At 41.0% G+C, this 23193-nt stretch overlaps 1 protein-coding gene across 2 annotated transcripts in view; it reads left to right on the top strand.

Annotated features, from left to right (window-relative positions):
• The first annotated feature begins 4055 nt into the window (after positions 1-4055).
• The window catches only part of CHN1 (chimerin 1), a 211735-nt gene continuing 192597 nt past the window's right edge, over positions 4056-23193 (top strand). The window contains exon 1 of one of the 2 annotated variants that reach the window (XM_059394198.1): positions 4056-4163. In XM_059394198.1, coding sequence (XP_059250181.1) covers positions 4145-4163 — 19 coding nt within the window. In that variant the 5' untranslated portion in view covers positions 4056-4144. The remainder of the gene's footprint in view (positions 4164-23193) is intronic. The other variant, XM_059394199.1, reaches the window with a different exon arrangement.

Genomic DNA, 23193 nt, shown 5'->3' with positions numbered 1-23193 from the left:
GGCTGCCTAAATTCTGTTTAGTCCACAACACTTACATTAAAATGAGAAACTGTTACAGTAGATTTGACATGGATTGTTCAGTGCATACTTTTAATTTTAATCCTGTTAAACCTGAGAAAGAGAACATGATAATAATATTAGTAACATACTGCAGATGAAATCACAGTATTGATATATTTTTAAAAAGATATTATTTATTCTTTGAGAGAGAGCATGAGCACAGGCACAAGCAGGGTGGGGGGGCAGAGGAAGAAGAAGAAACAGACTCCCCGCTGAGCAGGGAGCCCAAAGTGGGGCTCCATTCCAGGACCTGGATATCATGACCTGAACTGAAGGCAAATGCTTAACCATCTGAGCCACCCCGGCACTCAGTACAGTATCAATATTTTAATAACATATGACTTCTTTACTTTATGAAAATGTAACCTATGACTCTTATACTTACCAGATATACCAGCACCTTAAATATACTGAACACGTAGATAAATGATATATTGAATATTCAAATAAAAATATCTTCTGTTTTATCCATAATCCAGTTAATTTAAATACTTTAAAATATCACAGAATGACAGCTAAGCCTAAAAAGGACATTAGATATAAATTAGCTCCATCCCGTCCCTTCATTTTATAAATGAGGAAGAACCAGAAAGAGTTAAACATTCATCTAAAAATCTAATGTAAGTAACAGAGCAAACAAATCCTGCCATTCTAGGTTCTTTTTTGTTAAGCACAAAATTAAATGTTTGAATGAAAACATAAGTGTTTTAAAAGCCTACTCATTCTTTGCCCTTTTAAATAAACAACTAAGATACTACTGTAATAATCGTCCCCAAGTGGTTAAATGCCCTTCCTTACATTGAATCTGTGGCTGAAAGTCTATTGCTTTATTTCCAGCGGGTGAGAAAAGCAACACTCTCTATTCCTCATTAGATAATACAATATTAGAAAAATGAGCATTATTTTCAAGACATAGCACTTCAATCAAGTAAATAAAGAAAGCATTTTGTTATTATGAAGTTAGTTCATTTACTTGTGGAAAGCTGTATGTTTAACAAGGGAAACATAGTAACACTGAGTCCTATTGTTTCAAATAGTACGCTAAAAACCTCTCTTAGAAGGGGTGTGTGTGTGTGTGTGTATGTGGGAGTGCCCAGACTTGTACAGAAAAGAGGAAGGGAAGGAAAGAAATGTCCCCACCTGAGCCTAAGCCGGGTCTATCACTAAGATTCAGCTAGGTGCAGCCACAACTAGCAGTACAAAGCTGGTCTGTTAACCAAAGCTTGGTTGTATAATGGGAGTGTGAGTCTGCCCACAGGATTGTTAATTTCCCTCACAGGCGCAAGATAAGCCCCCAGGGGGACAGAATTACCAGGAAACTGAGGTATTCTAGCAAAACACTGATGCTCTGGTACCTTAGAGAGTTTCACAAAGAGAAGAGAAAAGCACTTTTTCTCTCAACCCGACTGGATACAGAGTTCTGAATTGAAGAGCATGTGAATAAAGACGCTTTGAGACAAATTCAACGTCCCAAACTGCGAGAAGACCCAAACATGCAAAATGACTGAGGACAAAATACTCCCCATGCCACTCTGCTTCTAATACTAAACAGATTTTTCTTTTTAAATTTAAACCATGTATCCTCTAAATTGGTGGGGGATGGAGAGTTGAGGTGGTGGTCAGGGAGAACACCAGACGCCATAGATTTTCCTGTTAGTTCTGCTGCTAAAAGTTGTACGCATTTGGGAAAATCTTTCGACCGCTGAGTCTTGAATTTCTTTATCTTTAAGTTAGCGGAGTTTGGTACTCTCCTGTTCAAAATTTCATGCTTCCAGGTGAAAGGTGAAAATTTTAAATTTTAAATGTAAAACTTTCCAAGATTACAAATGATCTCTGGGTCCCTGAATAGGCCATAATCCCCCTGGAATTCTGGGAAGCAATTTTGGTGACTGTATATATGCACTTACGCATTTCCTAGGAAGGGGGACAGTATTTTCATCAGAGACCTAAAGGGAAATTAAGTTCCAAAAAAGGTTGAAAATCACTGGTTGAGGCAGCAAATGTTGTCTTTAGTTTCTGATTTATCTGATTGCTGAACAGATCAGCAGCAATCTACATGGTTATAAAATCTGTACCACAAAGCCTTCTGGAGTATCTCATTTATCTTCATGAGGTGTGTGTTTGTAATTTTTCACGAGCAGAAAGGCCGCTCAAAATCAAGAGTACTTTTCATTAAAGATTGAAAATTGTGGGCATTTCAAGATTTATTTTGATATTAGTAGCTAAAGGAGAATAATTTTAGTACAGTGAAAAATTTCAAGCATACAGCATCTTACACATTTGCTTGTTCATGTTGAATTATTCTACTATTTCTTTTTTCTTGAGTTAACTGACATGAAACAAAAGGCTTGGCTCCTCCTTCCAACTGGCTTTTCTTTTTCTTCTGATGTTAGAGTCTGATGTGAAATGATGATGAATTAACGGTGGCTCTATTTGTAGTAGTAATTTTCATTTTTGTAACGATTTGATCCTCAAGATATAGTAAGTAGAAGATATTTATATAATATTCTAAAAAGAATTAGTTGAAAATTAGAAGCAGAAAATGACATTAAGGAATCTGAGGAACTGTAAGAGGAAAGATGCACGTAGGAAGACATGAGAACCAAAGAGAAAATCTACATGATTAGATGCTGCAACAGTATCCAATGCCTAAGGGAAAGAAGAAAAAGGGGGATTCTTTTTTTCTTTCTTCTTTTTTTTTTTTTACAGAGGGAACATGGCAACTAGAGAATATTGAATTTTTGAATACATTAAATGAAAACGACATAAACATCATAACCGAGCTTTTCAAGAACATCTTTTGGCTGATAATCTCGAGGCGTTCTATGGCTTTTCGTTAATTAAGGCAAAGACAGAGGCGAGCAGGGAACATCACAGAAAGAAGGATGTTGCCAGTGATTATCAGATAAATGCAAAAAGCTCAGGGGAGCAATCTTTTGTGGTATAGGAGAAGTGCCAAACAGTGTGAAACGCTGATTTTTCCCGAGACAATATCAAAGAGGTGTAAAGCAAGGGGAAGAAAATTAGATTTAAGCATTGGCCTTGTATCAAATTATTTTAGGTAATCCTAACGACTCCTGATTTCCTCAGATATGACAGTCTGATCCCTACTCCCAGCGGTTCCCAAGTCCAAGTGGAAAGGAAGCCAAGAGTCAGTGTCTCTGCTCGACTCCAGGCTCCCTTTCCGAGTCCCGTAGCTTCAGGTCACCGGCTCCCGACTCTACGTTAACCCCGAGGGCCCCGGGCGAGATATTTATCCTCAAACGAACCCGATCCCCAGGTGACCCTGCTTGGGGACTTGGATTCATGGAGCATCCTCCTGTGACTCTTCCTCTTTCGAGTAACAGCTCAGTTTTTCTCCTCTCCGCGCCTCCTCAAATCCCATTCAAGAAAAATCCCAGGGATTTCAGCTAAAACGCACACCAACCCCGCCCCCGCCGGGCTCCCGGAGGCTGTCTCCCGGGCGGCTGGGGCGGCTCCGCCCGGCCCCGGGCAGGAGGGGCGCGCGCCCCCGACCCCCGCGCGCGCCCGTTGCTATGGGAACGCACGGGGCTCCGGCGCCCGAGGCGGGAGGCACGAGGAGGCGCAGGGGCAGTTCCAGTGGGAGACGCTATCGCAAGATGGCGTCTGCGAGGCCGCGGGATGCGGAGTGAGCGCGCCCCGCCGGGGGCCCCGCGAGGCTGCTCCTCTCCCCGCCGCCGCCGCCGCCGCCGCCGCCACTGCGGCGCCGCCTCTCCGCCTGCCATTGCGCCGCGGCCAAGCCTCCCGCCTCGCAGGTACCGCCGCCCGCGCGCGCTCCGCGTAGTGCGCAGATGGCAGCGACAAGTGCCGGCTCGCCTAGGGCTAGCGGGTCTCCCCCGGTGCGGGTGCGCCTGACAATAACGCATAAATAACTTTTTCTTGCAGCGGCCCCCTGCAGCCCCGGCCTGCAGCCTCCCCGCGCGCCCGCGCCGCACCACGCCCCTCCGACTGCCCGCTCCCTCCGAGGTGAGAGCGCTTCGGGCCGATGCGGTGATCTCCGGCCGGCCTGGGAGGAGCGCGTGGACCGGCGGGCGGCGGCGAGCAGCTGGCGAACGCCTTTACAATGGCCCTGACCCTGTTTGGTAAGTACAGCCTTTTGCCCGCGCCCTTGCAGGTGGGCCGCGCCCCGGGGACGAGAGCCCCGGGCGCCAGGGGAAGGGTCGTAGCGCGCGGTATCGGGCGCGGGCCGGAGCGGGGGAGCTGGGGCGTCTGGGACGCCGGGCTCGGTCCCTCGCGCCTCTCCCATTGTTTCCTCTCCAGGCAGGGCCGATGGGCGTGTGCTCCCTGGCCAATTCTGGGCTGGGAGTCTGTGAGGTCCGGGGTGTTTTGTAAACGGAGGATTCTTGAAGATGCCAACTTGTGAGCGAAGTTAGCTGGTTGTTTCCAAATCTGTGCTTCTCCACTCAGTAAATAAAGATCCTGGAAAGTTTATTTATTTTGTACAAGATGTCTGTGCATCCCCACCTCCCCGGAATTGCCAAATGCATGTGTTGAGTCTTGTTGGATTTTGGGGCGGATTTTTTGGAGACGGTATATTTCGTTGGAAAGAAGAATAACTGGTGAACTGAATATTTGTTAAAATGGAAAATGTTTGCTCTAACAAATACTAGAGCAGACAGAAGAAAGTTGGTTCCTGGAAGATAAGTGATCTCCGGAGAATAACTTTGAGTATTTTAGGAAAGAAATGTTATTTCTGTGATGTAATTACTGCAACACTATTGTTTCAGTCTTTAAGACTCAAGGTCCCCCCCACCCCCGAGTCTGTAATGACAATAGGTTGGGAAGAAGGGCTGAAAAGATACCGTGTTTCCTATTGCCAAAGCGGACTATATAGTACACATGTCCCTCCCTTTAAGAAAACTCAGTTTGTGAAAATTTAGATGTTCAAAGTAGTATGGTATGTACTGGTAGGAAACTGATAGCTAAGAGGACGGTCTTAGTAAGTTACTCACAATATCAAGTTTCCAGTTATGTTTTAATTGCTTCATTTGATTAAGCAAGTTACAGGCATCACATACCACAAATGCTTTTTCATATAAGTTAGAATGAATTAATCTGGAATCAAAGAGTTACATTTATTTAATCATTTTATAAATTAAATTCAGATGCAGGAAGGTTATTTTCCAAGGTCACATGACCCTTTTGTGGCAAAACTGAGCCTAGAACACAATTTGCCAGTCTGCAGTCTGGGGTATGTTTATTTTGCTGGAATACCCATAGTATTAGAAATGACATTTGGTGTTGGTTCTTCATAGGTGCTTTAAAAATGTTTCATCTTTCTCTGAAAGAAATAAAAATCTCACCATTGCTTTTCAGTACCTTATGTTTAATCTGCATCATTTAGTAGAACACTTTTTCTTAAGTGTGGACTTTTTTTTTGGTACAAAAGTTAAAAATGGTGGAAGACTTAATTGGTGTTTTCTTTGGAAGAAGCATTTCTTATACTGTAGTACCTAATACATAGCACTAATATTTCCCCAGGAAAATTACCCCTTAAACTAGTTTTTTGTAGTAAGTTCATTTTCTGTTCTAAGGAGAGAGTCTGCATTTCCAGGTTTGTTTTCAAAGGTAAGGTTCATGAATCAGCCACTTCTCGAATGTTGACATTCTCAGTGAATCAACAGATAAATTGGAGAGAAGCAGAGTAAGGAATAAGGTACTTTTAAAAGGATTCCTAAATTACTACATCTTCACTGAAGTAGAGATGAGGAAAGGAAGGGCACAGGTTTGACCTCTAGATGAAGATAAAAGCAACCACTCGCACCCCTCAGAATGAACAAAGTGTCTTCAAAATTTTAGGTCAACTTGTGGGAAAATAGAATGTAATTAACAAAATCCAATTTGGTTACAATTTTTAAGAATATTTCCCTGTTATAAAGGAAAGTACACCTGTGTGCAGAGTCTATTTTTCGGTCTCGATAGAGCAGTAGCTGTCGTTGAACACCGCCCATCAGGCCTCTTTGTTCAAAATTAATATTCCTTTGCCCCTAGATCCACAGATTCTGCAGTTCTATGCGAAGGGGATTTTAGAGGAATTCCCCCGTGATTCTGTCATCCTCAAGTTTGAGAACCGTTGTATTAAAGATCAATACGAAATTGCTCAAATTTGCCCAGTTCAAAATGGCCTTTGTATGCATTAAGAGCAGTCCCCAACGGTTAGAAGAAATGGATTTTATTTTAGATGTAACAGTTGACCTACCAACAACATGAGGATTAAGGATGCTGATCTCCTATGTAGTCCAGAATCTGTGTTAGCTTTTCACTCCCCAAAAACCAAATAACCTGCTGTTGATCAGAAGACTTACCAATGGTATAAACAGTTGATTACCACGTATTTTTTATGTTATATGTATCATACACTGTATTCTTACAATAAACTAGTGAAAAATGTTAAGTCATAAGGAAGAGAAAATACATTTATAAGTACTGTACTGGTTTTATTGAGAAAGATCCACGTATAAGTATACCCATGCAGTTCAAATCTGTTTTTTCAAGAGTCAACTATACTACCTTAAAAAAAAAAAAAAAGATTTATTTATTTATTATTTGAGAGAGAGCACATGCGCACAGCAGGGGAGGGAGCGAGCAAAGGGCAAGAGGGAATCTCAAACAGATTCTCTGCTGAGCATGGAGCTCCACATACGGCTCGATCTCACAACCCTGAGATCATGACCTGAGCGGAAATCAAGAGTCATGCTTAACTGACTAAGCCACCCAGGCGCCCCAACTGTACTACTTTTTAACTAGTTTAATCAGAAGTACCTCCTAACCCTTTATAGTTCCTCTTAGTAACCAACTTAGAGCAGAGGAGCAGTGAGGTAATAAAGTTCTGTGAGATGGTAGTGAAGAGAAGATCGGAATATAAGAAACTGGATGAACCTAACTAAACAGTCATCAAAGTTAGAGCTCAATAGAGTTTCTCCCAAAGCCTTCCCAAGGCAACCAGTGCTAGGACCCTACCTTGTGTATCATGGGTGTGTTAGTTGGTAAGGTTAGTGTCTTAAATCTACTTGAACTCCTGTAGTGGAAATACCATAAACTGAGCGAGTGGCTTACACAACAGACATCTATTTCCTGAAATTTTGGAGGCTGGGAATTCTAAGACCAGCAAGCCAGCAGATTCATTTCCTGCTGAAATGACCTCTTTCTGGTTTGCGGACATCCATCTTTTTGCTGTATCCTCTGGTGGTGGAGAGATGGGAAACCTAGGTCTTTGGTCTCCTGTACTACCACTGATCTCACCATGTGAACCCCACTCTCACAATGTCATCTAATCTAATTGCCCTACAAAGGCCTCATTTGCAGAGATACCGTCACATTGCATGTTAGGGCTTCAACAAAGGAATTAATTGGAGAACACAGTTGCGTGCATAGCAGCCTGCAATAGAGTCTAGGTTTTTAAAAATTTAATTTAATTTAATTTAGAGAGAGAGTGCAAGTGTGGGTAATGGAAGGTAAGGGCAGAGAGAGAATCCTAAGCAGGCTTCACACGCAGGGGCTCCATCTCCCAACCCTTGCTGTCATGATCAGAGCTGCAGTCAAGAAGTGGGTGCTCAACCAAACAAACTACCCAGACACCCCTATGTTCTTTTTTCTTCCATCCAGGCTTTGTTTTTTTTTTTTTTTATTTATTTGACAGAGAGAGATTACAAGTAGGCAGAGAGGCAGGCAGAGAGGCAGGCAGAGGAGAGAGGAGGAAGCAGGCTCCCTGCTGAGCAGAGAGCCCGATGCGGGACTCGATCCCAGGACCCTGAGATCATGACCTGAGCTGAAGGCAGCGGCTTAACCCACTGAGCCACCCAGGCACCCCCAGGCTTTGTTTTTTATCATTGTGAAGAATGTTCTTTTTATGGGACATTGGTGAAAGTGAGCTTCATTTAAAAAAATGAGAGCCTCTGAAATTACTCAGTACAATTTCACATTGATATACTTTTAACTTTTTGTCACCAAAGTACAGTGTAGCAACTCAAAATATTTGTCAACTTAAGCTGAAGAGTGAAACTCTTATCTCTTACCTTCACCATTATTCACCTTTGCTACTTAAAAAGATACTTTTAATGCAAATTTCTGTTTATCTGTGACAAAAGAACTAGACCCCAATCCTTCCTGATTTTATAGTCCCATTTGGGAGTTGAAAATGCACACTTTTGAAGGGTCAGGACTTTGCCAGCATTTTTCTCAACCTTGTAGATGAATATACCTTTCAGTCATCTGCATCAATACGAATAATTTTTAAAGCCTCAAATCCTAAAAATTATCCAAATGTAGTTCATACTCTGTTCACTCACATGTTGTATGTTGATGTATGTTGATCTGTTCAACATACATCTGTAGCAGTGTGCAAGAGACATGGTCCCTGTCTCTTTAGAGCTTACATTCCAGAACTATAGTGTATGTACCTAACTACTTATTTCCAATAAGACTTGTTAGAACTTCCCTGAAAAAGAAGCACATGTTCTCAAATAACTGCTGGGCTAGAAGGAAAGTCTCGAGTCATCTAATTTAGGACTTTTTAGCTCGTGTACCTAACAGAATGCCTTGAGTGGCCATACCAATAAAACCGTATTTGACAGAGCTGGATGAAAAAGCATCCTGCCAGGTTATCTTTTGGCAGGAATGTCTGTCATTTATAGCTAAATGGGGCTGTGGTTTACAGCTCAGACAAATGCTGAGACTGGGAACTCAGTTACTATCCAGCTGGGCTGGCTGAACCCTGAGTAACTGTCTTCTCTTTCGGGGTAGAACTAGCTCTGGCATGGCCCCTCTCCCTTTTCTGCTTTTTTCTTTAATTTACCAGTCACTATCGTCACTGCCATTGATGTAATGTCATAGCTAGGATTCCATGGAAACCTTTTCATTACACCACCACCTGATGCACCTGCCCTTGGGCATCTTTATAGAGATCCTTTGGAGCATTTAAATGGTAATGGTGTATTCTTTGTAATACAGTTAGGAAAAATTCTGATTTCCTATTACTGTCTTGACATTAATTTTTTTTTTCTTTCTTTCTTAAAGTTATCTCTGTACCCATGGTGGGGCTCGAACTCACAGACCCGAAATAACAAGTTGCATGCTCTACCGACTGAGCCAGCCAAGTGCCTCTAAAATTTGTTTTTATAAAGACAAATCAGCTGCATTTTCAGTATGACTTATTTGACCAAAAGCCAATTTTATAGGAAACTCCACTTGAATACGGTCTCTGCTCACATTTTTATTTTTCAGATTTTGCTCATCAAAGAATATGAGAGGGACTTACCTAATAAGCGGCAGGGTGGTCCAGTGGTGAGAACTCAGCTACTTTTCTTAGAATGTTTCATCTTTTCATCTGTCATTAAAATCACCATCCTTATTTAAAAAATACTTGTGCATATTCTCTCACCTGTATCAAAAACTTATTATTTCAACTTTAAAGTTTTTCTTTTAATGTGTGGTGATTTAGTGCTATGTAAGACAGATAAAAGAATTATAGTTGCTATGCCTCTGATAGTTACCATCTGTGTACAGTGGAAAAGATATTGGTGATGCAGTCTTTCCAGTGACATCTGTCTCTGCAAGTAACAATCGTACTAGCAATCCTAATCTTTGAAGATAGAGTGATATGCATAATTATAAAATTTGACACATTTGTCAATAAGAGTTTCAGTTTCTTTATATCTGGATTTGTCTACCTTTTAAAAAAAATCACTCTTCATAAGATTTTTAGGCATTCTTTTTCCTTTTTTTAAAAGATTTTAAAAATTGATTCATTTGAGAGAGCAAGAGACACACACACTTACACATAGAGAATGAGTGGGGGTGGGGCAGCGGGAGAGGTAGAGAGGAAGCAGACCTCTGGCTGAGCTGGGAGGGCCCCCCCCCCACCCCCGTCTTGATCCCAGGACACTCAGGTCAAGACCTGAGCCAAAGTCAGATGCTTAGCTTAAAGGACTGCATGACACAGGTGCCCCTAGGCATTTTTTCTTTCCTTCTTTCTTTCTTTTTTTTTTTCTTTTAAGATTTTATTTATTTATTCGACAGAGACAGAGATCACAAGTAAGCAGAGAGGCAGGCAGAGAGAGAGGAGGAAGAAGGTTCTCCGCTGAGCAGAGAGCCCAAAGCTGGCTCAATCCTAGAACCCTGGGATCATGACCTGAGCCGAAGGCAGAGGCTTTAACCCACTGAGCCACCCAGGCGCTCCTAGGCATTTTTTCTTGTTTTCCCCATGAAACTTTAATAACAGATACACTGTCTGTCTTTTTATACAGTGTGTATATCTGCTTTATGCACAAAAAGAGTAAGGTTTTTGACCACCATAAGCTAATTTTTGCTCACTTGAAGGCAATATTACCTTCAATGAGACTACATTAGACTAATCTAAAACAATCATAAGAGAAATAGGCAGAAAAATACTGTTTGATCATGCTTTGTGTGCCATCTAATAATAGTTTTGAAGGAATGACATTAATAGAAGTTACACATTTTTCATCAGATTGGATTAACCTAAGAGTTAAGTTTACTGTCATTTTGAGCAGCCATAACAGGGTTTTCCTTGCCAGGCTGGGGTTTGTGTAGCTTTTCTCAAAGTCCCTCTAGTAGTAATAATATCCTTTGATATGGATAATTGATGTTTATATAAAGTATCAGTAATAGCACCTTTAAAAACACTTTATTATTTGTCTGGCATATATAAACTAAATGAAGTCACTGAACTTTCTGTGCAAATCCAACTCAGGACAAGGTGTTGAGCCCAGTCTTACCAGTCATAAGTCATTCTTATAGAGAAAATGATTCCCATAAGCTTTGATTTTTATTTATTAATGTAATCCTACTATCCTTAAAACACAGAATAGGGAGGGGTGTCTGGGTGGCTTAGTTGTTAAGTGACTGACTCTTGATTTCAGCTCAGGTCATGATCTCAGGGTCATGGGATCAGCCCTGCATCAGACTCCATGCTGGGTGTGGATTTTGCTTAAGATTCTCTCTTTAAAAAAAAAAAGAAAGAAAGAAAGAAAGAAAGAAAGAAAGAAAGAAAGAAAAATAGGGAGAAACTAAGAACCGGAATGGTGTGACTGTATTCTGCACTGAAAAGTGGTATTGGGGAAAAAAAGTCTCATGAAATAGTTATAAATATACTTTCTTAATTTGTCTCTATATTTCTAAAAAACATAATGAATACTTTGTGAATATATTAAAAACCACCTCCGTGTACATGTTAAAGGCTGAATTTTATGGTTTGTGAATTCTATCTCAATCAAGCTGTTATTAATTTAAAAATTACCTCGAATGGGGATGACCAAATTGAATAGAAGATTTACTTCACTTAAACTGTAAAAAACAGAGATCACTATTTTTAAAGTAATGGTTTTATATCCAGGAATCTTTTAGAACTTTTTACATTTTTAGAAAGTTTTTGTTTCTTTTTGTTCTCCAAGAAACAAAAACAAAATAAAAAATCAATAACTAGAAAGGTCCTTGCCTGTTTTGAATAGTTGTTTTAAATTTAGAAAAGTAAGCACTTCTTGGAAAGAATGCAGACAGTTGAATTTGTGGGGGAGAAGGGAAGATGAGTCAGGTGCCCCCCTCCCCCTCCACCCCCCAGTGTGGCCAGCTGCTTAGTAGCCTGGCAGGGGGCCACCTCATTGTGTTTCCTCTAGCTGTACTGAAGGTTGTCCTTTCCCTTTCCACTCTGACTTTTTAACCTTCGGATTTCATTGGACCATGTCTATTTCCTGGTGTAAAACAAATTAGAAGAAAAGATGTAGTCCAAGAAAAGTATCTCTGCATGAATAGATTTTCAGACCCAGAGACCTGACTTTTTGAAAACTGTGCTGTTCCTTTTCTTTAAACTGCTAATCTCTCTCTCTCTTTTTTTTTTAAAGTCCTGTTTATTTATTAGAGAGTGTATGCTCCCGCATGTGCACGCTGGTGGGGTGGGGAGGGTTGGAGGGAGAGGGAGAGGGAGAGAGAAACCCAAGCTGACTTGTCACTGAGCACAGAGCCCACTGTTGGGCTTGAACTCATGTCCCTAAGATCAGGGCCTGAGCCCAGTAGGTAAGTGGTATAAATGTGTAAATATCTGCCTGACTGAAGTATTTCCTCTGCAGACCTTTCATAATAAATGAGTTTAATACTATTATACTATAATTAAAGCATGGATACTTAGCATGTTACCTATGAGGAATAACATGGTAGATATAGATATCTTCACATAGCAGGAGAATGATTGCAATTTACGGACTCAAGATCTTCGAGTAGACAGAGCAAACATTTTGACTGAGGGAACTGCACTGTAAGAGAAGAGAAAGTAGCATGTTTTTGTTTTAGTTTTTGTTTTTTTAAAGATTTATTTATTTGGCAGAGATCACAAGTAGGCAGAGAGACAGGCAGAGAGAGAAGGGAAAGCAGGCTCCCTGCTGAGCAGAGAGCCTGACTCGGGGCTCGATCCCAGGAACCTGAGATCATGACCTGAGCCGAAGGCAGAGGCTTAACCCGCTGAGCCACCCAGGTGCCCTGAGAGTGGCGGTTTTTATGTAGAGCTTGAGACATTACTGAGAAAGACCAGAAGGGGGTTGGGGTAGTAAGAAGAACAGTGCGAAAGCCCTGGGTTTTGGGGATTTGGGCGGGAATGGATAGAACCATAGGGTGAGAGAAGGAAGCAGCAACAGGAGGTGTTTCCTACTTTTTCTGAGGATAGCTCTGAGGTTTGGGATGGGTGGTCTTTTGTGATTTGTTTAGTCATCTGTTCAAGAAATTGAGGACCTAAAATGTGCCAGGTATGTCTTAGTTCCTGTCCTCAAGGAACTTATGTTTGCAATGGAGGGAAACAGACAATAAAAAATGTACGGTGTGGGGCGCCTGGGTGTTGCAGTTGGCTAAGCACCCGACTCTTGGTTTCAACTCAGGTCGTGATCTCAGGGTCATGACCTGGAGCCCCGCATCGACTCATGCTCAGCATGGAGTCTGCTTGAGAGTCTCCTTTTCCCTCTCCCTCTGCCCCTCTTGCACGCCCATGCATGCACACTCTCTTTTCCTCTCTCTCTAAAATAAATAAATCTTTAAAAAAATGTATAGTGTGCCTGGTGGCTAGTGCTATGAAGAAGTATAAAGCAGGGTGAGGAGATGGGGCCCGCGACGTGGCAGCATGGTCAGGGAAGGCTTCAGAGTTGAGGTGGATTTTAAGGAGAGACGTGAAGGACATGAGGGAATGAGTCCTGTGAAGTGGGGGCGTCGCCTCATGGAACAGGCTCTGAGGTGGGGATGTGCTTGACAGTTTTGAGGAACAGAAAGAAGGGCAGTGAGCTGGAGCAGAGTAAGCCAGGGGAGAGTGGTGGGAGAGGAGACAGAGGGGTCCCGGGGAATGGAGGAGTGTTGGGGTCACAGATTATACCTTATAAACCATGGGAAGGATCAGATTTTACTCTGCAAGATGGGAAGCTTGTGGAGTATGTAGTATAGAGGAAAGGGCTTAGATTTTGGTGTGCAAGGGCTATGTTTAATCCTTTCTCTGCCAAGTGTCTGCTATATGTTCCAGTCTCATTTTTCTTATATATGAACATGGGCTATTAATTCCCTTCTTCCATCTGTGCAGAAATAGATGAGATCGTGTGTGTAAGGTTCCTAATACAGTGGTGAAGATACATAGTAGCTAATATTGTCACTGATATTGTTATTATTGATATTAATAAAGATCCAAGATAGCAATTGTTTTCTTTCTCTTTTTTTTTTTAAGATTTTATTGTTGGAGAGAGAGAGCGCACGCTCAAGAGAGAGCATGAGTGGGGTGAAGGGCAGAGGGAGAAGCAGGCTTCCCGCTGAGTGGGGAACCTGGTGTGGGGATCCGTCCTGATCCCCGGGATCGTGACCAGAGCTGAAGGCAGACGCTTAATCAACTGAGCCTCCCAGGTGCCACAGCAGTTGTTTTCACAAGTCTGTTGACCCACATGAGAAAGTGGTTCTGCAGTATTACTGCTTATGTATGTAGTTAAATATATGGCACGTGCCATTTTAGTATTTGTCTGAGGATGCTCTGGTAGAGACCTAGTTCAGGGTTATACACTGAATACCAGATTGACTTTGGTATTGGATAGACTTTGGTATTGGTCTATTTGGATAGACCAGAGATAGACTTTGGTCACTGGGCGGCTCAGTCGGTTAAGTGTCTGCCTTTGGCTCAAGTCATGATCTCAGGGTTGTGGGATCAAGCCCCATGTTGGGCTCCCTGCTCAGTGGGGAGTCTGCTTCTCCCTCTCCTTCTGCCCTTTCCCCTACTTGTGTGCAAGCCCACTTGCATATGTGCTCTTTCTGCTTTCTCTCTCTCTCTCCCTCCCTCTTAAAGAAATAAATAAAATCTTTTTAAAAATACCAGATAGACTTCCAAAAGTGCTGGACAATTTATACCTCCTACTGTACTTTGAAATGTGAAATATACTGACCAGTAAACAATGCTTCTTCTTTGGGTGGTAATCCAGACCACAATCAGATCTAGCGCCTGCCCTCTTAGTGCTTGAAATATATTAAGGGATGGAGCGCCTGGGTGGCTCAGTGGGTGAAGTGGCTGCCTTCAGCTCAGGTCATGATCCCAGGGTCACGGGATAGAGTCCTGCATCGGGCTCCCTGTTCAGCGGGGAGCTTTCTTCTCCCTCACCCTCTGCCTTGTGCTAGCTCTCTTTCTCTCTTGTGCTCTCTCTCTCTCTCTCAAATAAACAAATAAAATCTTTAAAAAATATATATTAAGGCCTGTAAGCTCAGTGTTTGGTATGTCATAGGTACTCCGTCCAGGTTTACTGAGCAAATAAGTGAATGAAAGAGGAATAAGTATAATTTTAATAATGACCTTCATCTGTATACTTATCCTTCGAACAACGTTGAATCAGTTTGTTTATTTTTTAAAAAGATTTATTTATTTATTGGAGGAAGAGGGATAGAGCATCTTGAGCAGAATCCCTGCTGAAGGCAGAGCCTGATGTGGGGCTTGATCCCATGACCCTGAGATCAGGACCTGAGCCCAAGTGAAGAGCTAGACACTTAACCAACTGAGCCACCCAGGTGCCCCACCTTGAATCAGTTGGAATATTTGCTTTCATTTATTTATCTTTTTTTCTTTCTTTATTGTTTTGGATTATTCTTAATATGTTAGAGTCTGTACTTGGGAATTTAAACTTGCCTCTTAGAATTTGGTTAGTCTAACAGTTAGACTAGGAGTTTCTTACTCCTCCAGCCCATTACCATTAAGATTAAGTCCAAATTCCCCAGTTTGCATATAAGGCTTTTAGGATAGGACTCCTGCTTATATGTCTGGCCTCATCTCTTACTGTCTCCTCCTCAGAGGCTGTGCTTCAGCCATACTGAACTACTTGATGTTTCCAGAAGAGACTGCACTCAGTGTGCCTTTAGCACAGTCACTTCCCAAGCCCTTCCTTGTGCTCACTCACCTCTGCACATCTTGCAAAACTCACTAGAATAGTCTCTTCTAAGTAGTCTTCCTTTGTTTTACACCTTTTCTCATCCACCGTACCCAAAACACCTCTGTTTTAGTGGTGATACTGTGGTTAGTGGATGTCTAATCTTGTCTTCCCTTTTGGATGAAGTTCCCTAACACGAAAGCTATGGATTTCTTGTTTGTATCCTTAACCGCCACAGTGTCTGATGCAGCCCAGCTACTCAATACATGCTCAAATGAATGTTGCATATTACAGTAGTCGGCTTTGTGTCTTAAATTTGGAAGTTAATTTTAATGTCTAAATCCATATGATATGCACCCTCTGCTGTTCGTTTCTTTGGGAGTTAATTTTAAGGTCTAAATCCATGTGATACACACCCTCTTCTGTTTCTTTTTGTTCATTTGCTAATTTTTTTTTTTTAACGGTGTAAAAGTGCCATTATGTCATCCCTTGGTTCCATACTCTGGTATGGATTTCCCAAGTGGAAGCTCACAAGGGCTTGAGTAAAATGGAAATCTCTCTGGGAGCAGATTCTTTGAGGTTTAACTATATTATTACTAACCATCGGCAGATGTTTCTGAATTATTTGGCATAATTAGATAACAAATTCCAGTTCATTAAACTATTGTTCCTTTTCATTTCAATAGTACAAAGGAATTGTACATAAATTAGCTTGGTTTGTTCATGTTTTACCCTCATGGTAGGGAACATAATCAAATTGAATAGGAATTCAGTATGAAAATGGCTAACTTAACTTTTTAGAAAGGTCTGAAAATGAAAACGTATAGTCTTTCTCCCATAATAATAAATCTGCATTCTACATAAGCATTCCTATTAATTGTCATAGGTTTATTAGAAGAGTAGATACAAACAATAGTCCAAACATTCATATTTTTAAATGGATAAAAGGAAAATTTTATTTGTCATTTATGAACACCTCTCATTGTTCCAGAAAGAAATGAGGTGGTTTACAAAAAAGCATAATGCAAGAGGATTGAAAACAATAAACATAGGAATTTGTTTTTCTCTGTCTTGTCTCATTAGTTTCCTCCTCTCCCCTGTATCGGCTCCCTTACATTACAGCCGTGCTCTCCTAGTCAGTGTGAGGAAGCCTTTCCTCGACTGTGGGACCCAGCACGAGTGTTAGCGCTCCACCCTTTAGCAGAGTGATATAGAAAGAACATTATGCCCCACAGCCTCTTCCCACACAGCTGCTTCCTCCTTAACCCTGTCTGCACCATTGCTTCTCAGCCGGTGTTTGGTTGTAATAGTTTGGGGTTTGGGAATGGCATTCGACCCTGGTGAAAAGAAAGGTGGGCAACTCTGAAGGCACAGCAATTTCTGACGCTTGTTTAAAGAACAAGGAAGACTTAGGACTGTCGCAATAGGTGTGGAGAGATGGGCCTTACCTCTGAATCTGAGAACAGGGGAGGATTTGTAGCTGAGGAGCGGGTGCCAAGGGTGTCAGGGGATGGAAAACAACCAAGAGGAGACAAGGTAGGGGGAATTCTTGCTATACTGACCCAACAGGATTCTCAGGGAGGGCAGGCGGGGGTGATGAGATATCAGGGGTCGGGGGCGAGGAATTTGATCAGATATCAAAGGGACGAGGATTCTCTCTCAACTGAGTTAGCAGATATCTTGCTCAAATGGCTGTGCAGGCCTGGCGCGGCCTGGACACAAGGCTGAGGCTAGTCAAGAAGAGGGCTTGGAGGAGCCGGACTCGGGTTTGGTCAAGGAGAGCCTCCTATCACAGCTGCCACCTCATGTTCAGCTTCTGTCTGGCCCGAAGTGGTTTTGTCAGTGAGCAGCCAGTAATCCGTGGCTTCCCCTCAGTCCTCATCTTGGATCTTTCTGAACTCTTCATCATTTTGACTACCTCTTTCTTCTTGAGAACTTTTTCTGTTGTCCTTCAAGACACTGTGTTCTCCTGCTACTCCTTTTCTTCCCTTTCACTCTTCCTCAGTTTCCTCTGTTTGTTGCCTGAAATGTCTGCTTTGCAAGAACTGGCCTCCCTTTCTCACTAGGGAGTCTTCAGGCGTCAACCGTGCACTCTGGGTGGGTGATTCCCAAGTCTCCTGGTACCCCGCCTCCAAATCTCTTATGCGCTCCAGACGGCACATTGCTGGTGCCGGCGCCTTAGCTTTCCTTCTTCTGTCCTTCCTCCCTCACCTCCGTACCCAGTCAGCTGCCAGCTTGGGCCCATTCTGCTTTTCTTTGTCTTCCCCGTCTCTTCCCTTGTCTCTGTTTCCAGTGCTTGCTCTGTCTTTCCTTCAGTACTGCAGTTGGGACCAGGAGTGCCTGGTCTTCTGAATTCCTTATCATTTTTTAAAAGATTATATTTATTTATTTTTAAAAAAGATTTTATTTATTTATTTGACAGACAGATCACAAAAGAAGCAGGCAGAGAGAGAGAGGAGGAAGCAGGCTCCCTGCTGAGCAGAGAGCCCGATGTGGGGCTTGATCCCAGGACCCTGAGATCATGACCTGAGCCGAAGGCAGAGGCTTTAACCCACTGAGCCACCCAGGCGCCCCCGGAATTCCTTATCATTTTATCTTTAGATCTCCTGTGACATCTGCCAGTGTGTTCCTTTCATAGTAGTTATGTATCTTTCTATCTTTCTAGGCTGCTGGTGTCTGTAAGGTAACATCCATTCTTTCTTACTTTGTACTCACAGTGCTTAGCATACTGCTTCACACGTAGTAGGTGCTCAAGAAATAATTAAGTGAGGGGCACCTGGGTGTCTCAGTGGGTTAAAGCCTCTGCCTTCGGCTCAGGTCATGATTCCAGGTTCCTGGGATCTAGCCCGCATCCAGCTCTCTGCTCAGCAGGGAGCCTGCTTCCTCCTCTCTCTGTGCCTGCCTCTCTGCCTACTTGTGATCTCTGTTTATCATATAAATAAATAAAAACAAAATCTTAAAAAGAAATAATTAAGTGAATAAAATAGTTCTTAAACCATAGTACTTCTGTAGTTTACTTTTAATTTTTTTAGAAGAGTTTATTTTTAAGTTCTCTCTACACCCACTGTGGGGCTTAAAGCTACTGTCCAGGCAGAGATCAAGAGTCGCCTGTTCTACGGACTGAGCCAGCCAGGCGCTCCGGTCCCTCTGGAGTTTAACAATTCCAGGATAGAAACATAGAGCACTCAATAATTTTTCCTATAACTTTACAACATGCCAATCAAGTTAGCCGTAGTAAACATATCTCAAAATCTCTTATTGTTTTTGTTGTCTAATTATCTTCAGTCTTTAAAGGAAGACATATGTGTATATATCTGCAGTATTGTTGCATGTCAAGGGCAGGACATATCATTTGCTTAGGGATTGGTTGCTTTTGTCAGCCTAACTTTTTTGAAAAGTTTTTGGTGAAATTCTGGTTGGATTTATACTGCTTTACATTCTGTACCCCCCCCCCCCAAAAAAAAACGTCTCTTCATTCTTCTTCCAACTTTCAAAGCAGAGGAGAAGGAACACTAAACAGGATCTACAAACACAGGGCTTCTTAATCCAGGTTCGTTGTTGGTCCTTTTAGTGTTGCTGGGTGTCCAGTATCCCTTGGAAACAGACCAGACTAAATGTGAGGGGAATGTTGGGTACCTCTGGTTTGATATCTCTTCTCTGTTCATTTAGATATTTTCAGGCTCTTAGCAAGGAGGCGCTGAAGGGATGCCCTTCTTTGTTCCAGCCTCCCTGAGACCTTAGTGGGTTAGCCAGGTTCATAGGACATCTGCATCTTAGTCCTCTGTTTACAGAATGGCTCATGAAGTGTCTTTAAGTTGCTGGACAGAAGGCACAAAGCAGTGGATTAAAAAAGCTCATGCAAGTGACTGTTTTTTAGAATGTGCTGAAACTCAGAAAGATGAAGTCAGTGATTTATGGTACATTTCACATATTGCGAATAATATTTTTATTTAATTGTGGAAAAAGAAAAGTGGGCAAAATTGACTTTGCCACTCCCAGAAGTTGTTTTTGGTGATATCGCCTATTTAAGGCTTTGGATGGCATTTGTTAATATACTTAGGTTTGGATGTTGTTAAGGATGCTCATTATATATCTTTGCAAAATATACAGTTCAACATAAGAGCCACAAAAACAAGTCACTTTTTTTTTTTAGTCCATCACAATATTTAGAAGTTGACCAGACACTCTGACTTAATTTCCTTGAATGACAGATTATTCTCAGCTTGTCCTTTCACTCTTTTAGTCGAAATTAAAAGGATAAATTATTTCAAAAGACCCAAGAAAAAGGAACAAGAAGGATTAATAATACAGTAATAGAAAGAAGGAATCAGAGATCCCTATACAATAGAGAGACTTGAAGAATACTTAGAGGCCTGTCATCCTGCATTTTTCAGACAGATGGCTCTGCAGTTCTCTGGAGGGGCCCAAGCCTCCTTCCTGTGCCACCCCCTCCCCTGCTGTTCTCGGTCTCTCCAGACAGGGGAGCTCTTGCTCTCTCTCTTTTACGGTCCCTCAATTCCTCCCTCCTTGCCTTCTCTCTCTCCCAGTCTCTCTGTCTCTGTCTCTCTCTCTCTTGACGGAAAGGAGGGAGCAGAGGCGGCACACAGTTCTCAGGACTTATTCTTGGGGCGAAACCTCCTTCAGCTCAATTCCACTCTTCTAATCAAAACTTTATTCCTTTCATCTTGTTTTTCAAGTATAATAATTGACGTTAAGAAAACAGGCATTTCAAAATTAGAAAACAGTTTTTAGAAATAATTTTGACTTAATTAAAATTTAATGAAAGTCTCAATAGAAAATATCCAATATTTTCAGCTTATAATAGGCTATTTTCTGTTACCAAGGGAAGAAGGAAAATTAAAGTATGTTAAGTATATTAATATTAAAATGTTCCAAGATAGTTTTTTCACTAGTAAAATTACATTTAAAATAAGCATACAGTTTTAATATGTTGCTTACTGTATATTTTCGGCTGCTATTATTAGATGGCAAGGTATAATTTTTTATAAGTTGACATTTATTTTAAAATTTAAACAGAAGGCTTATGGAAATATAATTAAACTGCATTTACGTAACAATTCCTAGATTAAGAGACTAAGAATTTGTAATAGGTGAGTTTCATCTAAATTTTTTTAATTGAGAAAATGCAGCCACTTTTAATAATAAATACCATCAAGTAGCACTTTTTAAAAACTTTGATTTTAAGGAAGACTTAGGAATGGTAATATAAATTGATGTGAATGAAGTCTGTTACTTTAAACTCTCATGTTTTATATTTCAAATTTATTTTCTTAGGTTACATCTATCTCAGACTTCCTAATTAAAAAAATCTCAAATTTTTTCCTGATTACCAAAACCTCCCACAAAACTTGTATGAACTGGTATGTTTAACAGTGTATTATCACTTTACATACTTTCTCTTTTCTAAAGAATTCAAACCAGAGAGGAAGTTTAGTAAGCTTCAAATTTTATTTTCCAGTGCCTTATTATAAAAAGATTCACAGCCCCTGAGAAAGCCTCTATGGAAATATTATCTAGCATATTGCCGCAAGGCAACTAAATATATTATGGTGGTTACGTTATAAAAAAAAAATCACTTATAAAACTCGAATAAGAAAAAAAATCATTAGCAACACTAGCAAAATGGTATGCTGTGGTCTAATTTTATTAAAGCAGATGTGGGAGGCTATAAAAATTAAAAATGCTATCAAATCTTAAATCAACCCAGACTTTACCAAAGTAATGTTCTATACTATCTTCCCCAAGTATATAGTCTTTTTCCCCTCCCATAAAGAAAATGTCGAACCATAACACAGATCTCCCTAGTTCTTCCTACCACTAGTAGGCTTGGGTTTCCCTTTGCAAAGCAGAAAACTCTCTCAAAGCTTTGCATCTCAGAGCTTTGTTTAAAAAAAAAAAAGAAGATGAATAGGGGCACCTGGGTGGCTCAGTGGGTTAAGCCTCTGCCTTCAGCTCAGGTCATGATCCCTGGGTTCTGGGATCAAGCCCCACATTGGGCTCTCTGCTTAGTGGGGAGCCTGCTTCCCCCTATCTCTCTGCCTGCCTCTCTGCCTACTTGTGATCTCTTTCTCTGTCAAATAAATAAATAAATAAAGCTATCTAAAAAAAAAAAAAAGATGAGTAATCTGCAGATCTCCAGACATTGCTGCCTCATCAACCAACAGCAGAACTGGAATTAAGCACGTTTCACCTAGAAAACTGGGGGAGAGTCCTTAAGCAGATAGCATTGCTCCATAGCATGAGCTTGGATGTCATTATGTAAACCCCCCCCCCCCAAAAAAGAGTACCAGGAAAAATCCTGAAGGAAAAATGAAGGAAGCCAGAAAGAAAAAATGTAAATGTAAGAAAAAATGTAAACCAAGGCCTACAACTCAGATACCTGCAGTGGGCCTAGGTAGCAGACAAGAGGAGATATTGAGGAATTTCCTAATTTTAAATGTTGGTATTTCATTTTGGCCTTAAAAAAAAAACCACTGGGAGACAAAGATAACACATCTTGTGGGCTTGTGGTGAGGCAACTCTACACTCTTTGAAAATGTAGAATATTAATATTTCTTCATCAATAATATATAAAATAATAAAATCATACTATTTCTAAAGTCTAAAGAGAATCATGTAAACATGACTTTGGGGACATTTCCTTTCCTGTTTTTTTTTTTTTTCATATACTATGAACCTCAACTCCTAACTTGATTTGTAAACTTTTACTTAAAAGGCACATGTACATGTGTGCACACACACACACAGTAGATTTATTAGTTCCATTGAATTTTCCAATTCCTGCTAACTTTTTTGATTTAGCCCTTATTAACAACAAAAGGCCTCTGTTCTATGACTTGGTTACATTACAAAATGAGAAAACTCATTCTAATGTCTCTATTGCCTAGATGCTTTTATAATTCCTTTGGTATATAGATTCCCAAGCTTCATTATTGTATAATATATCTCTGCAGCCTTAACTCCTAAGGATGTTGTAAAGATAAAATGTGATGGTTTGGCTTTCAATACATCAAGTGCTTTAGAAGAAAGCTCTTACCCAAGTCTACAAATATACTTTATTACAGTTAATTGGTATTTGGAGCCCAGTTAATTGGTATTAATACTTTGATTTAAATTAAAGTAACATTTTGAATATAGAGAATATTGTATTGAATAAGTCTAAAAATTTGCTTCTGGAACTGTACTGTTGAATACAGTAAAAATATTTCCTAGGAAGCCCACGAGATGGCGCTTGCCAGCCTGTTTCCTCTGTTTTTCCTTAGCTTAAGGAAATTCGGCAGTAATAATAGGAAGGAACATCTCACTATTTAACTGTTAGAGTTTAGGTTTACAGAAAGCTTGACTCCAAAATTGATGAGCTTCAGTTTAACATTTTGAAAGGTGTTCATTTATATTACAGCAGTTAAAAGTCTTTGTTGAAGATTTTAAGGCTATTTCAAAAACACTGGGATCTGTGTAATATGTAGGACTGTCTTCATTCATTCCATTTGCCTGTGAACACTTATTTTTAAAGAACATACATGATTGGGGTATCTGGGTATCTGGGTGGCTCAGCTGGTTACATGTCTACCTTAGGCTTGGATCCTAATCCCAGGGTCCTGGGATCAAGCCCTGCCTCGGGTTCCCAGCTCAGCAGAAGAGCCCGCTTCTCCCTCTTTCCCCCCTCAGGCCTATGGAATGCTATCGTCCTAAACCTAATTAGCTCTAAATT

This window comes from Mustela nigripes, chromosome 3 (assembly GCF_022355385.1).
Source record: "Mustela nigripes isolate SB6536 chromosome 3, MUSNIG.SB6536, whole genome shotgun sequence".
Classification (NCBI taxonomy): domain Eukaryota; kingdom Metazoa; phylum Chordata; class Mammalia; order Carnivora; family Mustelidae; genus Mustela; species Mustela nigripes.
Note: the sequence above shows the minus strand (reverse complement) of the source record. Positions and strands in the feature narration are given on the sequence as shown.